The sequence below is a fragment of the Glandiceps talaboti genome, chromosome 2 (assembly GCF_964340395.1).
Source record: "Glandiceps talaboti chromosome 2, keGlaTala1.1, whole genome shotgun sequence".
Taxonomy (NCBI): domain Eukaryota; kingdom Metazoa; phylum Hemichordata; class Enteropneusta; family Spengelidae; genus Glandiceps; species Glandiceps talaboti.
In genome coordinates, this window is record NC_135550.1 from 11,462,174 (window position 1) to 11,487,510 (window position 25,337).

The window sequence follows — 25,337 nt, forward strand, 5'->3', positions numbered from 1 at the left end:
ACTCGGAACAAAACAAACGACACAAAACGATGGAAATAGGCATCTAGCCGCTTTCACCAGATCAGATTTTAATCACTCGGATTGATAGCTAGCCAGAGAGAAATCACATATAAATAATTGATAACAACCACATATAAATAATTGATAGACAGTATAAATAATAATAATAATAATAATAATAATAATAATAATAATAATAATAATAATAATATAACATAATAAATATAAACGTAGACCTACAATGCAAATGAACAATATCGCAAATAACGGCAAACAAAAACTTGTATTCTCGGTTTGTATGTGTCGTAGTAACTACCACTATGGCACTAGCACTGCACACACAACCCACCCACCCACCCACCCACCCATTCTGTACATCCCCAGAAAAAAGTAGTTGACGCCAGATAATCACTTCCGGGTCAGAATTAGCAAGCGCGCCGCCATCTTGTTAGTCAGTACACATGACATCGGCTTGTCTTACTAGCTAATACTACACACCGATAATTGGGAAATTGAAAGCTAAGTGAAGTGGAACGTTTAGCAGTATTCTACCATAGAAAATGGCGACAGACAGCAGGAGGTCTATTGCGTCCCAGTTTTTCATGGATGATGAAGGTGATGGGGGAGGACCGTCATCTCTGAAGTTAGAAACCTTGTCAGACAAGGTAAGTATATACCGGTTCATCAATGGTCTCGGCTTGTTGCACGTTTTGTTATTGAGACCTGAGTGTTGATAATTTATGTCCTCTGCTTTACATATTACATCGCAATGAACACTGTGATAAGAAATTTTCACATGCAACACAGTTCTACACTATATAATCAGGGAGTAAGAAATGCATATAGAAAAATAATTGAATTATGAAGATGATTGATAATGCCTTCAGTCATACAAAACAAAACAAAAGCCTCCTCCTCCAGCTAAAACATAAGTTAGTGCAAGCATGGACCGGGAAGTGTATATGACCCAAGTAACCCAGGAATATTAGCTATGATATAAATAAAAAGACACTTGACAAAGTCAAAGTAGTCAGTGAATAGTTTTTAGTTTTCATTTCAAATTATCATTTTCTTTTTGCACGCATTTCAATGAATAGACCTTTCTGTTACCAAATAAATGATATAATCTTTAATATATTTATAAAACATGGCTTGCTGTTGATTCTATGAACCCTAGTCTTGCTGCGCTTGCAAATGGTGCATGAGTCAACACCGTGAGGGACAATTGTCAGAATCGAGTCCCGAATAAAAATCTCCTTTGCAAGGCAGGTAAAAGCCAGATTTTAGCAAGGCATTGTTGACATTGTAGATACGATATTCCAATCTTAGTTACCAGTTGATGTTATGAAGAAACAACAAATTCCTTGAAACTAACTCTTTGTTATTTTATCTTTCTTCTTGTTCTATGTTGGCTATTCAAGCCACTTGGAAACAGGTTGAATATTTTGATGCTAAAATATAGTTACTTTGGAACTATAAATTAGAATGATACATACAAGACATTTTGATCCATCTACTACAGATCTTGATCATGCAATGATTTAATTGGGCTGAATAATTAACTCATTGCATAATCAAGTTCTGTAGATCAAAACGTCACAGCTAGAACATTGTTGATGAAACTCTTGAGCTTCCTATATTATGTAAGAGTGCTGGCTTTATTGATGTTATGTTTTAATTTTAATTTTAATTTTCCAGGTTGTAGACTTGTTAAACCAAGCCCATCTGCTAACCAAGGATTCTCAGAAAATCAACAATTTGAAGCAAGTACAGGAACTGATTGTCAATAGGGATTCCAATTTGTTGGATAGTTTCCTTGATGTAAGTGTAATAGCTCGCGTTTGAAACCACTTTGATCTCTGACTGAGAATGGAGTCATACCAACCAAATATATCCTGCTCCGTACTATAGTCAGACTGTCTTCGGACTAATGTAGTGCATGACTGTGCTGTAGTAGTACATAGCACATATTGTAGGTTTGTTCATAGATATTCTATCACCAATGTCTATGAATGTTTAATCCTGTTTCCCCAATTTGTAGTTTTTTGTGTACAAACAGAGGGCTCGGCCCATTAAGTCTGTATTGTATTTAAAGAAATCGCTGGCCCTTTCCATTTAGAGTATCTAATGTAGTGTTACCATGGATACACAAACACATCAACATTTCGCCATCAAAGCCAGGATTGGGAGTATTAAAATCATTTTGTCGTTGTTTGTTTTCTTCACAGGAAATGTTACAGTTTCAAAATGACAAGTCAGCAGATGTCAAGAAATTTGTTGTCGGTTTCATTGAAGAAGCATGGTAAATAATGTTTATTATCGGTTAACATGATTTGTTGTTGGTTTCATTCAAGAATCATGGTAACTATGATATCAATAAACAAATGTAGCAATGAATGAAGTGTATTTTTTACATAAATAAGTGATGTAAATGAAATTTCTAAAAGTGTTGTCTACTTGATTTTCAAGTTGTATTGATCAAACAAACCAATGCTGATGTGCAGGATTGAGACTATGATAGACGTTATGTACAATTTGATGATAGCTACATGTTGTCAACTCTTTTTTTTTATATTGTTTTACTATGCAGTGTCATAATTTTGAATTTCAATTCTTTCTTTTTTTCAGTAAGAAAGATAATGAGCTATTGAGTAATGTGGTATTACATCTCAATATGATGTTGAGTGATGTCACTCAGAATGTAGCTGTGGTCAAGAAAGTCATCTTATGCAACACACAGTTGTATAAAGTTGCACTCAAGGTAAGTGATAATAGGGATTTTGATAAATGGCTGCCATTTCTGAATTGTCACTGTTTCTCAGTTTGGAACTTTTTTTGAGAAAATACAAAAACATATCCTTGTGAGGTATTATGTGACCATGATAAAGAGAACTCTGTCCTCATATCCAAATGATTTTTAAAAAAGAGAGGAAGAATAGGGAACTTGCAAACCCGCCATGTTGAATGTTGCATCATGGGAAATGTGATAATATGTACTAACAAATTAGTATTATAAACAATATTGTTATATTGTTTGTAACGACAAATTATCAATTCATAGTTCCCCTGACCATTGTGGGAGGTTTATATTATTGGTAGCTCCAGATTAGGTATTACAATAACCACAGATAATCCCATAGTCCTTTGCATCTGAGCATGCTCAGTCTGGATTGCAAGCTCACTATTGTGATAAAATATGTATTCTAATGGGACAGAGTGCACTTCAGGGACCAATTTCCCTGAAAATCAGAATTTTTCAAATCTCTTCAAACTTAGCCATACGAAAGCTTGTTCCTGGTTCTTTTAAAATAATTTTAGAAACTCTGAGGTTCAGTGTCATATTTTCCAGGAAATCAACAGCTTTAATTTCTCACATCGAATTAACATAGTATTTGTCGCCAATTTGGATTCTAAAATGGCTTTAATTTGACATCATTTTGACCTCTTTGCCAAACATTTGTATGAAGACTGTTGTGTTTTATTTGCTTCTTAACTGAATGGATTTGTAGCTTTTTATGAATAAAGTAAAATCAAAAAGTTAAAGATTTCATTTCTAATGTACATGTGTTGTATAAATCATCAGCTGTGCACTAAACAACTTAATGTGTATAATGATTCATTTACAGTGGATATGTAAGTCCAAGACTATCAGAGAAGAAATGGAGTCAACCTGGGATGTCATGACTGAAATGAAAAACAAAATCAAAGCAATGTTAGATTCTGAAAATGATGGGTAAGTAATAGTATAGTTATGGTGTTAACAAACCTTGTTAAAACAAAAGCACTGGGTCATTGTGTGAGTGAGGGCGCTAACACAGCTCGGTAAGTAGCTACCTCATTGAAATCACATAGGTTTATGATCACTGGCTATAACTAGATAGTAGTGACAGTTCTACTAAACATCCCATGAGTCTCATCTGTAGATGCATCATACATAGCAATGCCCCCCCCCCCCCCTTCACAAGTGCTAAGTTACATTGTAGTATTCTCAAGTCTTGAAGATAAGTGTCAAATGAGAACAGTGTATGCAAGTGTATGTCTCAACAGTAAGTTATAACATTACGCCCACCTCTTTTATTAAATTATATTCCTCACATGGACATTTTGCAAAAGCTTAATCAAAATTGATAAATGATGTATTCTCCTACAGTTGATTGGTAGATACCATACCAATTCGAAAGTATAATTTCGTTTATTTTACCCGCAGGATACGTACGCATGTGATCAAGTTCCTAGAAATGTTGATAGTAGTGTTATCTAACAGGATGTCAGACTCTGAAGTTCCTAAGAAGTCAGAGGGAGATGTCTCCTTGGATCAGGTGAGGAACTATACCCAATAACCTGTCTGGTTTTGGTTAAAAGTTCAAAGGTCGGAGGTCATATGATACTCATGTCCAGATGGATAGCTGTATGTTTGTTGACAAACACAGTTCTCCATGTCACAATCACCATACAGATGTTTATCGATCCCAAGTTCTGACCGTCACATTTAATTTGGTTTATTTGCATGTTGCTAGTGTTCACTTGGGGGGGAAAAGTCTTTTGTAAATCATGTAAATTTCTACTCGCAAACAAAGTGTTGTTCGCCCCTCCTTAGTTTAATACTGGCTAGGTTTTCATAGCATGGGACCCCCAAACTTGCATGTCACCATGTGTGAATGGGACAACTTATGTGCTGTGATAGTATCAGTTTTTGCTTTGTCAACATTCAGGGTATGGTAAACATAAAATATCAAAGCAGGTTTTCAGGAATATAAAATGTGTGGTAAGTAAATTAGTTTGAAGCATACACTGGCCAATTATTATGTTTATGAACAATACCCATCCAAGTGTTAGAATCACTATTATAGATTGAAATGGATTTACTTTGTTGTTTTCCAAACAGATTCCTCAAAATCATCCTATACTGAGGTATGGTGACCTGAAAAATGAAGGGCAGAACACATTTGAAAATCTGATGAAGTTCATTGCATCACCAAGTATCACAAGGTTTGTGTTTATGCTGTATTATGTGAAAAAAGTGTGTTGTTTCAAAATGAAAAGTTTGCCACTGATTACTTGCATGATTTTGATAAAATATATTATACTAGGTTTTCACTGTGCATATAGGGCTTCAATTTTCCATGTAGCAAATACGTAGTTGCAAAAAACACAAATATTTTCATTCTTTTCGTTTGTCTTTTGCAGTGTCAATCTGATGGCAACTATGGGTACCATGACAACTATTGCTAAACAGAGACCATCGTTCATGAGCAAAGTTGTGCAAGCATTTGAAGCATTACATGGTAAGCTGCAGTACTGGTAGTAATACTACATTATAAACAACTTCTTATTCTGACCTTTAAGGTATGATCAACTTTTGAAACTCATTTTACCTTGACAACAGTCAGATCTTCAGCCTGGACTGAAGACCACCAAACATATGGTGTCGTATAACGATGAAGTTAAGACTGAACAGAACAGCTTGACACTTAATAAATATTTATTTATTTGAATGATCTGTAGATAACCTTTCATGACACAAAATTGTGAAAAAGGAATTCATAGACCCAAAATATCAAAGTCTTCTACAAACCATCATACTACATGTGATACAGCTACCATACTCATGCTGGAGCCATCCAAAAGACCACTCAGTAATCTTGGTGTTTCTTTGAGATTTAGGAATACTACTCATTGAAATAAGCTATGTATGCAAAGATAACAAATACAAGCTGTATATTCATTTCAGAAATGATCACAAAATACACACCATGAAAGCAAATAGATACCTTGTTTTGTCATGTGCAAGCCTCATCTAGAAATATCGAACATCATTCACCTCAATACCCATCACTTAGAAATGTTGGTCCCCAACCATCTCAATACCCATCACTCAGAAATGTTGGTCCCCAACCATCTCAATACCCATCTCTTAGAAATATTGGTCCCCAACCATCACAATACCCATCTCTTAGAAATGTTGGTCCCCAACCATCTCAATACCCATCACTTAGAAATGTTGGTCCCCAACCATCTCAATACCCATCACTCAGAAATATTGGGTCCCCAACCATCTCAATACCCATCACTCAGAAATGTTGGTCCCCAACCATCTCAATACCCATCACTCAGAAATGTTGGTCCCCAACCATCCCAATACCCATCACTCAGAAATGTTGGTCCCCAACCATCTCAATACCCATTACTCAGAAATGTTGGTCCCCAACCATCTCAATACCCATCACTCAGAAATGTTGGTCCCCAACCATCTCAATACCCATCACTTAGAAATATTGGTCCCCCAACCATCTCAATACCCATCACTTAGAAATATTGGTCCCCCAACCATCTCAATACCCATCACTCAGAAATATTGGTCCCCCAACCATCTCAATACCCATCACTCAGAAATATTGGTCCCCCAACCATCTCAATACCCATCACTCAGAAATATTGGTCCCCCAACCATCTCAATACCCATCACTCAGAAATGTTGGTCCCCAACCATCTCAATACCCATCACTTAGAAATATTGGTCCCCAACCATCTCAATACCCATCACTTAGAAATATTGGTCCCCCAACCATCTCAATACCCATCACTTAGAAATATTGGTCCCCCAACCATCTCAATACCCATCACTTAGAAATATTGGTCCCCAACCATCTCAATACCCATCACTCAGAAATATTGGTCCCCAACCATCTCAATACCCATCACTCAGAAATATTGGTCCCCCAACCATCTCAATACCCATCTCTTAAAAATATTGGTCCCCCAACCATCTCAATACCCATCACTCAGAAATATTGGTCCCCAACCATCTCAATACCCATCACTCAGAAATGTTGGTCCCCAACCATCTCAATACCCATCACTTAGAAATATTGGTCCCCAACCATCTCAATACCCATCTCTTAGAAATATTGGTCCCCCAACTATCTCAATACAACTGCATTACCATCAAACATTTTGAATTGATTTGAACAACTGATTTGATTACCAAGAAAGCTGATATGTATGCATTAATGTCTTTGATGTCTCATTTCAGTAAATTTACCACCAACACTTGCCAAGTCACAAGTTAGTAGTGTCAGGAAGAATTTGAAAGTAAGTATTTTAAGTTTACTGTTGATATTTACCAAACCAATTAGCAATCAATGCCTTAGGCAGTCATAGTGTAACGCTATATTATTACCCAAATATTCTGTGTAATTGTGAGTGAGTTTGACAACACCATCAATAAAATGAATTCTCCCCTACTGATCGTTTGTCTGAAATACAGGTTTTTTCTACCATTTTCACTAATTTTGTTTGCTATACTTCTGTAAGAAATAATAACTCCACATTTAAAATGAAATCTTCACATGTTACACAAAAGTGATTGTTGTTGTGTACACTCCATATTACTCACTCTTTATATCTAATGGAGCCGATAACGAATCTTCCAGACTAGACTTGATATATTGACAGTAAATATCATATATTTTTTACTGTGATGCTGTGTGTCCTAGCCTGTAACATCTAAGACCGGAATAGTGTATATTTCATCTTACGATAATCTTGCTTGATATTTCAGATGCAGTTATTGAGTTTACTAAGACATCCCTCATCAGCTGAATTCCATGCACAAATTACAACACTATTATCCGATTTAGGAGCATCTCAACAAGAGGTAAATACTATGTCATTTTGTTTCATTTCATTGTGTTACGTTTACGTCATGTTGTGCCGTTTAATTTAATTTAATTTGATTTCATTACTCTGATCATTGTTCTTGGACATTATACACATGAGTATCATTCCACATATATTAGATACAACCATACTGATTTTGGGGTCCGCACCATATAATCAGTGGCCCAATGCAATCATGATTTCAATCTGGTACTGAAATGCTTAATATGGATACATCTGACCCAAAATTAACATGTACAATGTCTAATTATTGGAATTTCAACAATTTTCAGTGAATATATTGTTGGTTGTCAAATCTAAAAATAATACTCAAGTTACAGTTAGTGCAGCATAAATGTATTGTGGTATGTAATTCTATAGCACTGTAGAATAATCATGGCAGTGGAGTGATAGAACTTGTTATGTAGACGAATTGATTATATAGTCATATCCACAAACATGTGTATAGTTCCTTTATTGACAATATCTGACATCTTGATTTTGTTTACCTTTGCTGACGATGTGACATCTTGAGTTTGTTTACCTATGTTGACAATGTGACATGTTGTTTTTGTTTACCTTTGCTGACAATGTGACATCTTGATTTTGTTTACCTATGTTGACAATGTGACATCTTGATTTTGTTTACAAACCGTTACATTGATGTTATCAATAACTTTCAGATTACAAAGAACATTGCTAAACCAGTAGAAAGTGCCAAGAGATTACGTACTGAAGAAGACACAGGACCTAGTGCTGCCAAGAAAGTCAAGGTATGTGTCACTGTAATCATGTGTAGAATTTACATCATCTTAGAAACAGACAACAGATAAGTACACCATGATGAATATATGATACAACAAATGTATATTATGCCTGTCTTTCTATTGTAAAGTTGACCTGATTGACCCCATATTACATGACTCTGACCCCTATGTTCAAGGTCAAATAATCAAAAGTGTTCAAAGTGTATATGTACACATCTGACGTGCATGTGCTGAATTCAAGAGTAATATTTATATGAGAGAGAAGCCACATCTTTTCATTTACTCCCTTGTGAATATTTTACTCTCTACAAGACATAACAAAATGACTTTAACACTGAGTATGTTAGCCCTGTATATGGTGTTTTTCTACATCCTACCAAGTGTTGTTAACTGACCTGTGCATAGTATAGTGCCCTCTGTGTTGAACATTGTCACACATGCCGATTTCAACCAAACCTGGCACAAATGTCAGATACTAGTACTGTAGTTCAATATGTAGTAACATCTTGTAATGTTGACTTCAGTTGCCATTTCTAGGGCTGCCACTCCAAGAAAAGTATGATCATGAATTGAAAGCATTACCAACATGTACACACACAACTATTTTTTCCCTTTTTTGTTCAACTGATGCATCATTTCAAGGTGTGACAAAGTGAAACAGAATAAAAAACTTGTCACCCTTATAAATTAATAAATTAAAAATTTACTGCACCGAAATACTTGATTGAATCATATGTGACTTCAAAACGCATGCATAAACAATGCATGAATTCACATCCTTGAAGAAGACCTGAGGACTCAGGTTGAAAGCTAGGATTTATCCAAATATTTTTGTGCAGTTCACAATTTGAATTCATTTGTAACAATTCACCAGCACAGTTGAGTCTTCATCATAATTGTCACCCTTATATTTGTAAAGTACCTGTTGCCGTAATATCCCTTCGGCGTTTAATTTCTGTAATTTAACACAGTGCAAAACATGACGAAATATGCAGACTACTCGTTATGACACACATGTAATTGTACATTTTATTTCAGACATCAGATGAACCCGCTGAGCCATCTACATCAGGAGTGGCTGCCAAACCAACTAAAACATCAGATATAGATGTCATGGCTGAAGAAATCAAACCTTTACTCTCTGTAGAAAATGTTGCAAATATTGTCTTGCTTAGCATGGTAAGTTTTGCGGAACCCGTAATGAGTCTTGATTGCCTATGCCCTTATGTGTAAAACAGCTGTCATGAATATTTAGTGTGCGACTTGAATGCGTTATTTCTGCTGTCTCCCATGATGCAATAGCCCATAGCAAAGATACCCTATGAAGGCACAAGACCAACTTGATGTTTCTCTGAAATTGCAAGTATTTGTAGGTGATGTAAAATCATGAAATGACTCTCCAGAACCCATAGTTTATGAAAATAACTTCATTGCCTGGAGTGGTGTTCCCCTTAAGATTCCAAGCTTTCAATCCCATACAGGTTTCTACACAAAAATCTACAAGTTGGAAAAACAGGATTTAACCCGATTCTAGTATCAAGATCCTAATCATGTGTGGGCTTTTACAACAAAGTGAGTAAATGTAATTAAACTATGTCTTGTTTTGTTGGCAGGTTGCCCTTCCTGATACTATGCCCGTACACTTTCAAGCCACATATACACCAGTGGAGTCAGCTGGTACTGGACAACAAATTAAACATCTCTCCAGAATGATGGCTACACAGTTTGTGGCAGCAGGATTCAAACCTACCACTCCATCAGTCAGTATTATATTGTTTTAATGTATGTGTGTGTGTGTGTGTGTGTGTGTGTGTGTGTGTGTGTGTGTGTGTGTGTGTGTGTGTGTGTGTGTGTGTGTGTGTGTGTGTGTGTGTGTGTGTGTGTGTGTGTGTGTGTGTGTGTGTGTGTGTGTGTGCGCGCGCGCGCGTGCGTGTGCATGTGCATGGCTGTCTGTCTGTCTGTCTGTCTTGGCCTGTATGTATTTATATGGCTGTTTGAATGTGTCTGTCACTGTCTGTCTTTATGGCATTTGTAGGCCTTTTTTAAAGCTCCATCCTGAGTTAACAATTCCACAGTGTGTACTCTATTGTGCAGATCTATGCCACTTTGTACATGTATGATGTAATATTTAGTTATTAATAATGTCAATGTATGTATGATTGTGTATGAACTATAGGCAGATGAAGCAGCTGGTGGTAGTGGTGTTAAAAATGAAGAAATTGCACAAGGAATACAAACACTTGTGGGTAAGTAAAACAAGTCTTGTATTATTACATCCGATACAAAGATCTTGTTTCTTGTAAAGTTTAGAATAATTTGGTGGAAATTCCTTGCGGGTACTGTTAGATGGTAGATAGAGGGTCTAGATTTGGATACTGCCACAAATGACCACTTTGTATTTTGAATTATTTCACTTTTTGAAAGTCAATAGGCATGTTCAAATCAAGGTTTGACACCTTTGAATTTGACAATTTGTTCACCTCATTTTCACAACACATATATATAACAATTCCTAAGTTTTGCTAAGTCATACAAATCACAATAATTAATCCGTATGTTGAAATGTATCTTAAAGGCCAGGGTTTCAGTCCCAGTTTCTCCCATTAGTGTTATGTGATAAGTGGAGCTATGAAGATTACAAAGGATTTATTCTTTTGTTCTTGGCCAACTTTTTCTATAGCTCTGCCAGACATCTGTTTTTCACACCTATTGTTTAATGCTTTTTAGCTCCCATATGGGAGGTAACGTCGTGTATGGGAGGTAATGTCGTGGCGATGTCTGTCTGTCTGTCTGTATGTCTGTCTGTGCAGAAATTTTGTTCCACTGATATCTCAAAAAGTACTGAAGCAAATGTTTTGCAATTTACTATGCGGCATTGTTGTCTGGCAGTGCTATAGAAAGAGTTGATATAGCACAAACGAATAATCCTATGTAATCCTTATGACCAGTGTGTGAACTTAAGGGAAAATGACTACTGGTCATAAGGACCGACATGTAGCAAATGCTGCTGGTCCTTAAGGAAAACTGCTGGTCCATACTCAATGCAGTTCATGTTCACGACCTGTATCTACACACCCCCCCCACCCCCCCCCCCCCCCCCCCCCCCCCCCCCCCCCCCCCCCCCCCCCGTTTACAGATGAAATGATTTTGAACTTTAATATGATACAACATATCTTTAGATATAAAAGTAAAAGAGAGTACAAGAATTGTTCACTATCCACTATTATTTCATAAAATTTCCACTCACAGACTGAGTCAAAAAATAACTTGGATGTAAATTTTGGATTCACAACCAAGTAATTTTTGACTCTGTGAGTAGAGATTTTCATTTGTAACTATGAACCCAGAGACTATGAATATTCATTCTCGCATAATCTGTTCCTATAGACTATGGTGCTCTGAGACTGAATGTATTCATTCCACCATAGAAATACATATCCATAGATTGTAGATAATATGGTGAATGAGTCAATAAATCTACATTATCTGCAATCTCTAAGAGATCACAGTCCTCTCCTTCCTCTCTGTACGATTCACTAAATTCTGTATCACATAATCCAAAGTCTGATTCATCGTCTGTGGCAACAGCTGATGTAGCTTTCCAACTCTAGGGAACGTAGACCCACAAATTCATCATAGCAGAAATTTTTGTCGCATAACTATCCCTCTTGAAAACTGTGTATTTGCTTTATTTCAATTTCCATCCACACAGTGACACGGAGCGGTTTCGTCTTCCTTCAGTCTTTACAAATATGTAATGAAGCCCCCTCCCCCAATAAAGCCCTACCCGTATACCCTACCGTGGTGTATTGAGTATCGTCTCTGACTGTTTGTGTAAGAAATCTGACCATGATGAAGAGAACTATGGCTAAACATGTCTTACAGTGCGAGTTTTTTTGACGTGGGATTGTGATATGGTAACTGTACTGTAATGTGTCATCCACTATGTACCCGTGTTTGGCATGATGCAGTAATTTTCCAGATACAACAATGGCAACAAAAATGCAACATTTCTAAATCTATACGTTGATTACAACATGACAGGACGTACATTATCGCATCAAATTGACAGCAATCAGACTACGCATTTTTTTTATACTGTTTTTACCAAAAAAAACCTATCGTACTGAAGATATTTTACGAAGTGTACCTGCCTTCTTTATTAGTTAAAACGCCATTTTCAGAGTAGTTTATATGTTTTCCGTCAGTTTGTTTTGATCATGGCCACAGACATGGGGAACTCCGGTAAATTGATCGGGCAACCCGCTAACATTTACCGGCTTTAATACCAGCCTTTAAAAAAACAGTGTCTGTTTCGTCTTCTTCTTCTTCGGAAGCTCATTGCCGCCTTCTAAATATTGCCACATACTTTATAAATGCAACGTGGAACTGTCTCAAACACGTTATAAGTTTCATACACTTCGAACAGTAAACTTTACGATATCATGGCGGAAAAAGACGCATGTGCTGAATGTGTAAAATGAGTCTGCATGTCTAAGACGTTCTGATTAGACAAGACAAAAATAATTAGAGAATTCAGCCAATCATGTGTTTGCTAACATAATATCATAAAGTAAATGCTGCATGCTACGTCATATGTAGACATGATATCAACATTGGCAACAACACGTAGCGAGCTAGCTCTGTGTCGCTTGTCTTGGACGAGATGTCGAGAGTAAAATAGGTAACACAAGATCAGATTCATGTAGGTGAAATTGGATATATCTTTGAATAAATGTTATTATTTACTCCAAATTTCAATCGGTCATAAGGACCGATACGTTGTTGTAATTCTGAAAAACTGTCGGTCCGAACGGAAATCTGTTGGTCTCGGGCCGAAGGACCGGCGTTAATTTCGCACGCTGCTTATGACTCCACTGATAAGATAACCTGGGATTGAATCCTTGGCCTGTAAGAATAAATTTTCTTTCATCACACTGACCATCCAAAGCAACAGATCGGTATATTCCCTGTCACTTTCCAAAACAATGCACTGAGTCCCACAAATGAATCGTCAGTCTTTTAATATAGCAATATTTTGTTTTTCTAGGTGGCCACACTCAGGGTCAAATTAAGGAAGAAAAGAAGAAATCTGCTCAAGCAATGATACCGATGGCAACCACATCAAAAGGAGTGAGGCGTATCAAACTTTTCAAGTTAGCAGAAGTAACTAAACCATTGTCAGAAGTACAAAGTAAAAACTTGACTATCAGTGCTGTACAGAGAATTTTAAATGCTGAAAGTAAGTGTAGTGTTGTTATTACACTCTGGGTTGTTGTCACCATTTCATAATATTTTGTTGTATCAGTGCACAACTGCTGACATCAGACCGTGGACAATTGCTGATGGGTTTATTTGGAAAAATATGATATTTCAAAAATTCTTTTTCTCTGCTATGTACCAAGGGTAAATGGAGATATAATGATGTTTTATGTAGGAATATTCCCGTATTTTAGATTAATATGCATTCCAGGAAATTCAAGTTGTACTGAGTCCCACAAGTTATTTTATGATTGTTAATTGTATCATTTCAGGAAAAGCTATGATGTGTGGTGTAAATGAAAACAGGGCGAAAATCATCATTGGTCTTGTGACGCAGTTTGGAGATGAATTAGCCAATCGTGAGTAGGATTACAAATCTTACATTTGACAATGTCTTATTTTATGTCACCTTCTCTTATTGGTCTTGCGACTCAGTTTGGAGATGAATTAGCCAATTGTGAGTAGGATTACAAACCTCTTACTGTACAGAGTCTTATTTTATGTTGACTTCTCTCATTGGTCCTGTGACTCAGTTTGGAAATGAATTAGCCAATTAGAATTGAAATACCAAAAAAGCAAGGAAAAGACTGCAAATAGTGCCCCTTTGTTTTGCCTTCCTCATGACATGAACTATTTTCCTATATATACATACACATGGGTGCAATAACACTGTACATGAATTTATGGTGTATTTCGTTGTTATTTTCAACTGACGATGTCTCACTTATCTTTGTTTTCAGTGCTGAAAGATTTCATATTTGAAGACCTGAGGAATAGATCAGACCTGGCCTTTTCCTGGATCTATCAGGAATATGCCAAGTACCAGGGCTACATGCCTAAATTTAAAGAACCAAGTATTGATCAATACGATAAGTGTCTGTGTGATTTGTTGCAAGGAGTAAAGGAAAGGGACACCAGAGAAGGGTGAGTTGGATCTGTACAGTATTTCATTAAAGGCCCAGTTAAGATTAGGATTAAAATTTGGGATTAGCTGACAACACTGGTCCAGAACAAAAGAATGATCCTATGTAATCCTTATGGCTCCACTGATAAAGAAATCACTAATGCAAGAAGCTTGGGATTGAGTCATGGGCCTTTAAGTACAGCAGTGATTTGATAAGAGCAGTAAGTGGATAGAATATATGGGAATTCTTCAGGTATTTTACCTGCATTCCCAAACAATTTTTTGGTGGATTATATGGGAAACTATGCAACTTTTACCCTCTCTGTTATGGGGTTCCCCAACCTTTGCAAACACACAAAGGATAGGGTGTAATCTCATTGAGATATGGCTAATACCAGTAACTACGAGAAACAGTGACAATTTTTGAAACATCATTGATATCAAAATTTATAATATGAACCAGTAAAGGAAAGGGACACATTTGTCATTTGTAGTGAAACAAGAGAGTGTAATGTTTGTAAGATGGAAACAATCTAGAATGTATTATGTAGAGTAGGATGGTTTAGTGTGAAAGTTGTAAGATGTTTGGAGTGTTAATCTCCATACATTTGTGTTTTTTTTGCAGATTGTTTTCTCATCTCATTTTACAAGCCCCGTTACTGACACCCAGAGCATTAGAAATTTTGAGGGAGTACTGTGAGGAGGAGGTAAGACATACACAGAATTAATATGTAAGCACATGGAAGAAATACAAAATTATGCAAACACATGAAGAAATACAAAATTATGCAAACACATGAAGAAATACAAAATTATGCAAACACATGAAGAAAGAGAGAATTATGCAAACACATGAAGAAAGAGAGATACACATCAGGACGAGTGCAAGGAACCTACCTACCGACAAGTTTGCTAAGCTAGTCAGAGCACTCAGATAGATTTTACCTACTTGCAGCTCTTTAACAAAACAGTGGTAGAGAACCTACAAGTAGTATTAAAAATACCTTGGGAATTCAGGTAGACGTTACCAACTTACAAAACCACTGATATTGACCCTCACAACAAACCACAAATACTGTCAAATACTATATTTTCAAGAGATTTAATTTCACTGAAAAGAGAAATTTGCTATTTTCCTGGACTTACTTTTCACTTATTTAGGACGGTAGACATGGAATCTGTGAGTAAAAAGTATTTTCAATGGATTTTTATTTAAGCAGAATATAATCAGTCACGCAAAAGAAAACAATAAAAATAAGTTTCAATTGAAAATTTAGTATTTCACAATATCTGAATGTAGTACTCAAATAGTCTTTTTTTTCCACTTTCTAGTCACATGTGTACATTGGAATGTCAACACTAAGAGATTTGGTGTTAAAGCGTCCAGCTGACCAGTATAACTACCTTATTGTGCTGTTAGATCTGGCTTTCCATGAAAGACCAGATGTTAGGAATCAAGCCGTTCAGTTTACCAAGAGATTGTATGAAAAACCAAACCTGAAAGATTCCATTGAGGTGGGTATTGTCAATCAAGCATGGCAGTGTCTTCGAGGTCAAAGGTCACATCAGTTTATACATGGTACAATTCATCAAGGTCAGAGGTCAGATTAGCTGTTGATAAATACTATGATATGATGGATATGGGAAATTGTGGAATAAAGTAAGGCAATAATTGAAATGTAAGGGTTTGTGCATGCTAGTTTGTGTCAAAAATGGTTGAACTGAGGTATATCTTCAGTATAAAAAAATGCATTTCGTAGGAGGAATTCTTCACTTTATCTATCACTGTTAATATATCAAACCTGTACTCATGTATTGCTATCATTGAGCGATGTGATGAAAAGACCACCATTTTTTACTTTGCAAACAGTACACAGCACAAAACTGATGAATGTCTGGAATGTACTATCGATACTGTTACAATGTACATCGTTTTATTTTTTTCATCACAATGACAATGGTTTTGATGTTGTTTCCCATCAGAGTTTTGCCTTGGAGTGTTTGAAGAATCTTCTCCATGAGAAGCCATCACAGAGAGTTGTGGATAGATGTCCTAATTTAATGAGTGAAAACACAGAAATATGGACAGAGGAATCCATTAAGATGTGTTTAACATTATACCTAGCGCTACTACCTATGAATCATAAACTTATCCATGAGTAAGTTTCATGTTTGTTGCTATATTCATCTCCTGAAATTGTCAACCATTAATTAATCATTTTTCTATTGGGTGGGGTAGGATGGGGGGTGCACGTGGGGGGTGGGGTTATGTTATTTGTTTATACACACACAAAAATAGGAACATCAAGGATACTTACCAGATGGAGGAAGCTTATATTGCTCACAGGCAAATCAGTAATACCTCATCTTAATTGCAATATTACATGATTCTCATATTTTGGCAATCCATCTGAATAACAATCATAACTACAAAAATCAATATTCGTTTCCGGCCTCGTAAAATTCCACTCAACGCATTGATGCAAACATCACAGCCCAAATAATTGGTCTTTGCGCCTTCAGATCAGGGGATGCCATCCTCCCTCAAGCTTTTTGTGCAGATTACCATCAGATTGTAATATCAGGGCAGTACTATATACCATTACATACTCAGGAGTATTTGTGCTCATGCTTGCAGTGTTGTCTGCTGCACTTTCACTCACTACACTCATAAAAGTATGGCAACAGAGAACACTGCAAGCACTCGTGCAAATACCCCAAGTACGCCGAACTCGCACTTGTGCATGTGTGTCTTGAGGTTCTGCAACTGCAGCTCATGAAAATTATACACAAAAGTATTTTTTTTTTAAATTTATGATATTTGTATGACTGAAGTATAATTGCCTGACTTACAAGTTACATTGTGGTGTACAGTGAATTGTTAAGAGTTCCTCTATCCGTTTTACAGGCTTGCAACAGTATATGTGGCAACATCGCCTTTAATCAAGAGAACTGTCCTAAGGGTACTAGAAAATCCAGTGAGTATACCTGTTGATTGTGCAGAATTTTCACTTTTAGTTTGGTGGGAGCTCCTTATGGTACTGTTCATCTGTGTGTGTGTGTGTGTGTGTGTGTGTGTGTGTGTGTGTGAGAGAGAGAGAGAGAGAGAGAGAGAGAGAGAGAGAGAGAGAGAGAGAGAGAGAGAGAGAGAGAGAGAGAGAGAGAGAGAGAGAGAGAGAGAGAGAGAGAGATGGACAGACAGACAGATAGAGACAGACAGACAGACAGAAAAGCAGATTGAGATAGAGAGACATAGATCGGAATCTCAAGAACCATAAAATCTTTTTTGTTTTTGGGGGTGAGTGGTTAAACCAAGTTATCTGCATCTATACATTGATTGTTTCTCAGTCTCCAACCAATATCTCAAGAACCACTCCATTCAAACACAGGTCTTCCATACTAAATAGTGTAATTTGCATTTATGTAAGACTTTTACTGTGCAATTAGTACATTGTCTATAAGTTTTATCTAAGTTTGAATGATATAGAGAAATTGACAGGCCTGTTGAACCATGTCAGTCTCATACTCTTGAGAAATTCACGAAAGATGTTAAGACTCACCTTTTTGCAAGGGCATTTTAAATACTTCTCTTTTTTTGGTTTTTACATGTTAAGTACCTCTGTAGATAATTGTGTACCAGATTCGGGCTCTTTGTTTTGCTTGGTTGGTTTGTTGATTGATTGATTGATTGATTGATTGATTAATTGATAGATTGATAGTATAACAATTGTATTTCATGAATGAAGTATTTTGTTGATGTGAGAATTGGAACTTTACGTTGACACAAAATAGCAGAAAAGGAATGAATTTTGACAACACATATACAGTTATAAGTAGTACAAGTGTTGAAATCTTTGCAACTGTAGATTCAGAATGCACTAATCAGCCGATGCTGATTTCTACAACAGGTACGTGGTATGGGTATGGGTTCTCCTGAATTGCTTCTACTTGTTGAAAACTGTCCTAAAGGTGCTGAAACTCTTATCACAAGAATGCTGCATATTCTTACAGATAAAGGTAAGCATGTCTTACAGTTTAACTGATGAGAATTTTTTCAGTTTGATTATGGTAATGTTTTGCCGTGCATGTCAACAATTGCAGAATTAATCCGATCAAAGAAATCAGCAGAAGTAGCTAATAATAAGTATATCAAATTACAGACATTTTTTGGTAAGGCTAGGGAATAAGTGATTTACATAAAGGAGCTGATTGAATTCACTTTCTCTAGAAAACAGAATTTTACTCTTTGACTTTAAGCACAGCAACTAAATAACAATCATTGAATTTTTTGGGTTGACTCCATAACTTCCACTCTACATGCTACACGTGTATTATTATAGCTGCATGTGAATAAGTTAGTAATCTTGTTCTCTTTAAACTCTCTAGCCTGATTTAAAATGTTCTTACAGGTACCGAGAATTACATAAGCATTAGACTTATTATACCTACATCTGTCTGTATGCTTTGTAAATTGTATGCAAATTTATAGTACATTTATCTTGCAATACAATGTTGTTTACCAAGGAAGCACTGTACCCAATTCGTGTCACAGTAACTCATGAAACACAGTATTGAAAATGTAGATGGGATAAAAGGTGTTTTTGTAGTTGAAGATATCCAGTTGTGAGAATTTCAATGTTTTATCATTTCTTTTTGTTTTTAGCTCCTCCATCACCAGAGCTTGTCAAGAGAGTTCGAGACCTGTACCATAAACGTGTATCTGATGTCAGATTCCTTATACCAGTACTGATTGGTTTAGAAAAGGTAAGTTTGTAATAGGGTGTGAAAACTAACTTCCGTTAACTGTCAAGTTTAGATGTGTTAGTGTGTGTATGAAATTGAAGTCTTTTGCATCTTAGAAACCCATGCCTTTGAAGGCCAAATTACTTGGTTACTGCCGTTGCCATACATATGATATTAGGTGATAAAATAGCACCTTGGTGGTAACATTCTCGACTTTGAAATCTCCTTAATAGCTCTATTGCACTGGACATGAGTTCAGTGCATTTTGGGGATTTCCTGCAAGGGTTTATGGGAAAACCTCTGGTGATGACATCACTTTTACCATCTTTGTCTTGACATTCTTGCATGGGTTTATGAGAAAAACTTTGGTGATGACATCACTTTTACCACCATCTTTGTCTTGACATTCTTGCATGGGTTTATGAGAAAAACTTTGGTGATGACATCACTTTTACCACCATCTTTGTCTTGACATTCTTGCATGGGTTTATGGGAAAAGCTTTGGTGATGACATCACTTTTACCACCATCTCTTTGTCTTGACACTGAGACTCTGTGTGTGAATACAGTTAATCTCAAGAGTGCTACCATGTAATCATGAGACTTATTGACTAGATTTCTAAGACTTTACATCACATACAGAAAATAACCCCAACTAATGCAATTCTTTAATTTTAATTTTTCAGAAAGAAGTTATTGCTGCTTTGCCCAAACTGATCAAGTTAAATCCTATTGTTGTAAAGGAGGTCTTTCATCGGTTATTGATGAGTCACCAGGGCGACAACAGTGCAGGACAGAGCCCTCTATCACCAGCTGAGCTACTCATAGCATTGCATAACATTGATTCTTCTAAATGTGATATGAAATCCACGATCAAAGGTAAACTACACAATGTCTGAAATTTATGTCTTGGTTTCTGGTGATAAAATTATTCAGGAAATAGAGCCGAGTGGGATAGGTAGAAACATGAACCATTCAAGTTATAAAATCGCAGATATTTTTTTGTGTGTGTGTTTTGAATGAATGAAAACAGATATTACCAGAATATGGGGCCTAGTAAGCAGAATATTGTCGGGTTATGTTCTGAGTATACAAATACGTACAATGTTGATTTCTATCAATTCACATTTATCATTTCAGCAACCAGTCTGTGTTTCAATGAGAGGACCATTTATACTCAGGAGGTGTTAGCCGTAGTGATGCAGCAATTGATGGAACAAAACCCTATACCTACATTACTAATGAGGACAGTGATCCAGTCACTTAGCATGTATCCCAGACTCATTGGATTTGTCATGAATATTCTACAAAGACTGATCATTAAACAAGTATGGAAACAGAAGAAGATCTGGGAAGGATTCGTCAAATGTTGTCAGGTGAGTGGATAGTTTTACGTATGTACCATTATAACTTGCAGCAGTGCACACACATATACCATTGGTATTTACACTGCAGTGCAGTATTGAAAACGTAACAGGGTATATTTGCAGTTGTGCTTGCATCATTTTTTACTGCTCTTGCACTACCTATACTTGTCATAGCATGGCTGCAGACAACACTGCAAACACTTACACTGCAAATACCCCAAGTATGCGCCACACTGGCACTCACTCGTCGTGGGGTTCTGTATAATAGTGCTAATGCTGTCATACCACCTTTATATTGCTGAGAGGATATGTACCAGTAATATTCACATGACCAGTCTACAGTTGCCTTCTTTGAAGTTGTACAGCACCCAAATGTAATAAAGTTGTATAACTATAAGCAGAGTTTGTATGTGTATGGGGTGAGGGTGGAGTGGCAGTGGTGGTTGCTGCATATTAAAAGGTACTTGTAGCACTCTGCTTTGTAAAACATACATAACCATCACTTGCTGTTGACAACACCTGGTATTCAAGTGTGTTATATATGTCATATCACTATACATTCAAACTTTGATACATTTTGCAAGAATTCACCCATCAGCAATTCTCAAGATGTTAAGGTCTGACATCAGAGAGAACACAGTAATATGATGATGTCACAGTGTGAATTGACCTTTGACATGTCTATCATGTGTATCTGTTACAGAGGACCAAACCACAATCATTCCAAGTACTCTTACAGTTACCACCACAACAGTTGAAGAATGTGTTTGAGATGACTCCTGATCTGAAGGAACCACTACTAGAACATGTCAAGTCATTTACAATGCATCAGGTATGTTGACTAGAGGGTAGTGGTGGGGGAGGAGGAAGGGAGGGTGTCGGGAACATTAACTAGAGGTAGGGGAAATGAAAGGAGGGTGTCTGGTGTGTTGACTAGATGTGAGGGAGCGGGGAGGATATCAGGCACATTGACTAGATGGTAGTGGTGGGGGAGGAGGGTGGGGGTGTCAGGTACATTGACTAGAGGTAGGGGAGTGGAGGGTATCAGGTACATTGACTAGATGTGGGGGAGAGGGGAGGGTATCAGGTACATTGACTAGATGTGGGGGAGAGGGGAGGATATCGGGTATATTGACTGAGGGAGAGGGAAAGGCAAGGTGTCAGGTATGTTGACTAGAGGTGGGGGTGGGATTTAAGAACTCATGTTGACAGGGTCGGCTTTGGTATTAACATTTTAGAGGACATGTATCTCCAAATACAATGCAAGTAGGCTCTATATATTTCTGCTACAAATTTGTCTTCATTTCCACCTATAGAGGGCGCATATCCCCAAGGCTGTCATGCAGGTGCTTGAAACAGAAGATCAGAAACCATTAGAGATGAAAACAGATGAAAACATGGCACCAAAAAAGACTGAAGATGAAAAGAAATTGGAAAAAGTCTCGCAACTTGCTCAGGAGGATGTTTACAGACAGAAAATTGCCGAGGAAAGGTTGAAACAACAGAGACTACTTCAAGAAAGGCTAGCCAAGGAAAGGAGGTTGAAACAAGAGGAGGAGGAAAAACTGAAAATGCAGACAGAGCAGAAAGCGATGTCAGCTGACAGCAAAGTTAAACAAGAAGCTGAAGAAGCTATGGAAACAAGTGAAACTGATAAAACTAGTCAACAAGTAAAGGAAGAACCAATGGAAACATGAACTGTACTTGTATCACCAGACACCAAGTGTGTGACAATGAAGGATTTTGTAATATCATTTGTATTTCATATCTCTGTCTGTGTGACGGTAGATTCTTAAAGGGAGATATATTGTGGTTCTCTAGAATCAGAATTTCCTACTTACAATGCCCTGTGAGATACAGAAATATGTAAGAACTGAGACAGAACAGACACAGTGATATGATGTTGACTCAGTGGTTGCATTTTAGCCTTTGTATCTATCCACAATCAGTCTTTTCTCTGCCAGGTACAAGCTAATTGCAATTTGCTGTCTTGTATAAAGACGAGATGATTATAATTTTAGTCCCAAAGTAAAGCTCAAAATAGTGTAAAAGGCACTACCATGTGTTCCATCTATGCATTCCAGCATTTGTCCACGCACAGCCATTTATCTGACTTGCAAAAGTATTTTTCCTCCAAACCTTGCGCAAAGGTTAGGTCATTTGTAAGTCACCAGATTTTGCATACATTCAAATTTAGCTAGTTTTGGTTGATCGTAAGAATACACATATTGTTCAATGTCTTAGCAGCTGTAATGCAGAAAAAGGTATTCAAGGAAGTGTATTCTCTTTGTTATTATGGTTGAACCATCCGTTGACAATATCCATTAACCTTTATCTTCAAGGGCAAAGGTCAAAGTTGAGCCATTTCAATGTGTCACTTCAATCCTAAATAATAACTCTTATTGAAAACACAGTTCAGTTGACAGAAATAATTGACTTATACTTTGAAGATGTGCAACCCCCCCCCCCCCCCCCCCCCCCCCCCCAACTTGAAAGTATGTCCCTAGGAGTGCCACATTGTTTTCAACAGATACAAAATCTATTGGCTACAAATTAATTTAGTACCATTACATTTCTCAGTCAGGCTTACCTCAAAAAGTACTATGTAAAAGTCACAGATCCTCCAAAGTTTGTTTTACAAATGTAAGTCGTCTTTTACTTTGTATATAATTATAAGCATTGTTTGTTATGACATATGTCCACTTTGAAGAGACTGCCATCTGTAATAAACACACTCTGCAGTAGTAGAAATTACTGCGACTGCAGATTGATGTCTTTATTTTATGACACTTTCCATTCTTTGAAGTCGGTGGATTATGGAAGGACGAGATGTAGGGTTTAGGGTAGCGATACAGTTTGTCAAGCGTTGTGATGAATTTCTGTCACTGACAGTCATATCATCAAAGAAATAAAACATCATTTTGTAATCAACATATTTTGTTGTCAGCAGCAGTGAATTTTAGACTGTAAGAGTTCAGTGGTGAGAGAGTGAGAGGTGGTTCCACACATTCTGCTGGTGTACTCAGTGAGTATATGGAGTTGCATCCATGACTACATTTCACTATCTAAATGTCTTTATATTAGATACTGTACTTGTTTTAGTGTCTGATATCAGTGTCTGGTATCAGAATGGTTTTGCCAGTACTCTTTCTCTGATGTCAGTCTGAAACTATTTTTAAGGGAAGTGCCTTCAGACTGAAAATAAAAGCATCAAGATATTTGAATCAATTTGGTGATAGATACTTGGATAGAATTTGATGTACTCATGAAGGTTGGCGGGGTGGGGGTGGTGGTTCTACAGAAGTTTAGAATGTCATGAAAGTTGTATGCAAGTGTAGAATTATTAAAGTCAATGACTGTCTAACCAATCATTACTGATAAAGTTTGAACTTGATAACTCTGGATAAAATTCTGTACTTGTTCATATGCTTTCAAACTCAACCGAGTCCCTTGTCACATGATCTTTTAATGACATTGGGATTTATTTTGATGATCTTTGCTGTTGTGGCCCCCTCACACTACTGTGGAGTATCTTGGTCCAGATCAGATAAGTCTATATACGTCTAACCAAATCATTTATGATTAAAATAAACTACACACTATCTGGGTCAACTATCATAGCAATCAACCCAGAAGTTGACTTTTGACCCAGAAATCCTTTCTGTCCATTTTTGTATGCATTCCATGTTTACCATTTAGCCTTTTGTACAGCATTGCCTCATTTGTACTCCTCTGCTCTCTCTCTCTCTCTCTGATGTCTATCTTACCCTAGAGTAATTCATAAAACGCCTTTGTTATGAAATGATGTAACAAATTGAGTAGTTTCAGTTGTTTTTAGAGTGACTCAAACAAATGAAAGTATTGTTTTGTCAAGGACCATCCAAAATGAAGTAGACCCTTCAACCAGCCAGTCTACCTGCCATGTTCATGTTCTTTTTTTTCAACTTCCCAATCTACGATATGAGTTCCTGTTTGTACCCAAGATGTACCTTTGACTACATTTATCAAAGCTTGAAAAAATGTACTGAAAATCACATTTCTTTATATCCAATTTTTGACTCAAAATGACATTTTAAATTGTACTTTGTTTTAACCAAACATTTGGTTATCCCCATCTCCAGTGACCACATCAATATTTCAATTATTTATACAAATACAACACGGGCAATCGAGATTTCAGTTTACTAAGATAGGCACAAAGTAAAACTACTGATGCGACATGTTGATGTCAGCCACTGAATGGATGTTGGTTTAGTTGTACTCACAGTAGGGTGGTGTTTCTGATTGTTGATATATTATAAGTGGCCACACATTACCTTTATTACAGGGTGATTTTTAGACTGTCAACAGTCATTTGTGCCTTTTTTTTCCAACGTCTTATCTAAACTCCGATCCGGCGCAACACTACTATAATCGTATACTGATATCGAGGACCGAAGGCCTTCGGCCCTCGTTATCAGTATGCGATAATAGTAGTATTTTGCCAGATCGGAGCGCGGCAACGACTTAAGTTTAGATAAAACGTAGGGAAAAAAGGCGCAAGCGACTGTCGACAGTCTAGGTGATTTTATCTACACGACAACATTGTGTACAACTTAAGTTTTAGTTTCTGTGTATCTAAGTAAGCCAAAACCTT

General features: G+C 36.9%; 1 protein-coding gene across 1 annotated transcript; it reads left to right on the top strand.

The window, feature by feature from the left end:
- Positions 1–460: 460 nt before the first annotated feature.
- LOC144444219 (symplekin-like) lies at positions 461–23,118 on the top strand. The gene is made up of 27 exons (XM_078133636.1): positions 461–665; positions 1,699–1,821; positions 2,229–2,302; positions 2,629–2,761; positions 3,627–3,733; positions 4,208–4,319; positions 4,886–4,989; positions 5,188–5,285; positions 7,034–7,092; positions 7,562–7,657; positions 8,343–8,432; positions 9,465–9,605; positions 10,040–10,186; positions 10,603–10,672; positions 13,477–13,668; positions 13,961–14,047; positions 14,429–14,612; positions 15,218–15,299; positions 15,925–16,107; positions 16,576–16,751; positions 17,501–17,570; positions 18,501–18,609; positions 19,256–19,356; positions 20,021–20,213; positions 20,475–20,710; positions 21,405–21,533; positions 22,018–23,118. The coding sequence occupies exons 1-27, from the start codon at positions 561–563 to the stop codon at positions 22,396–22,398; spliced, it is 3,582 nt and encodes a 1,193-aa protein (XP_077989762.1). The 5' UTR covers positions 461–560; the 3' UTR covers positions 22,399–23,118.
- The last annotated feature ends 2,219 nt before the right edge of the window (positions 23,119–25,337 follow it).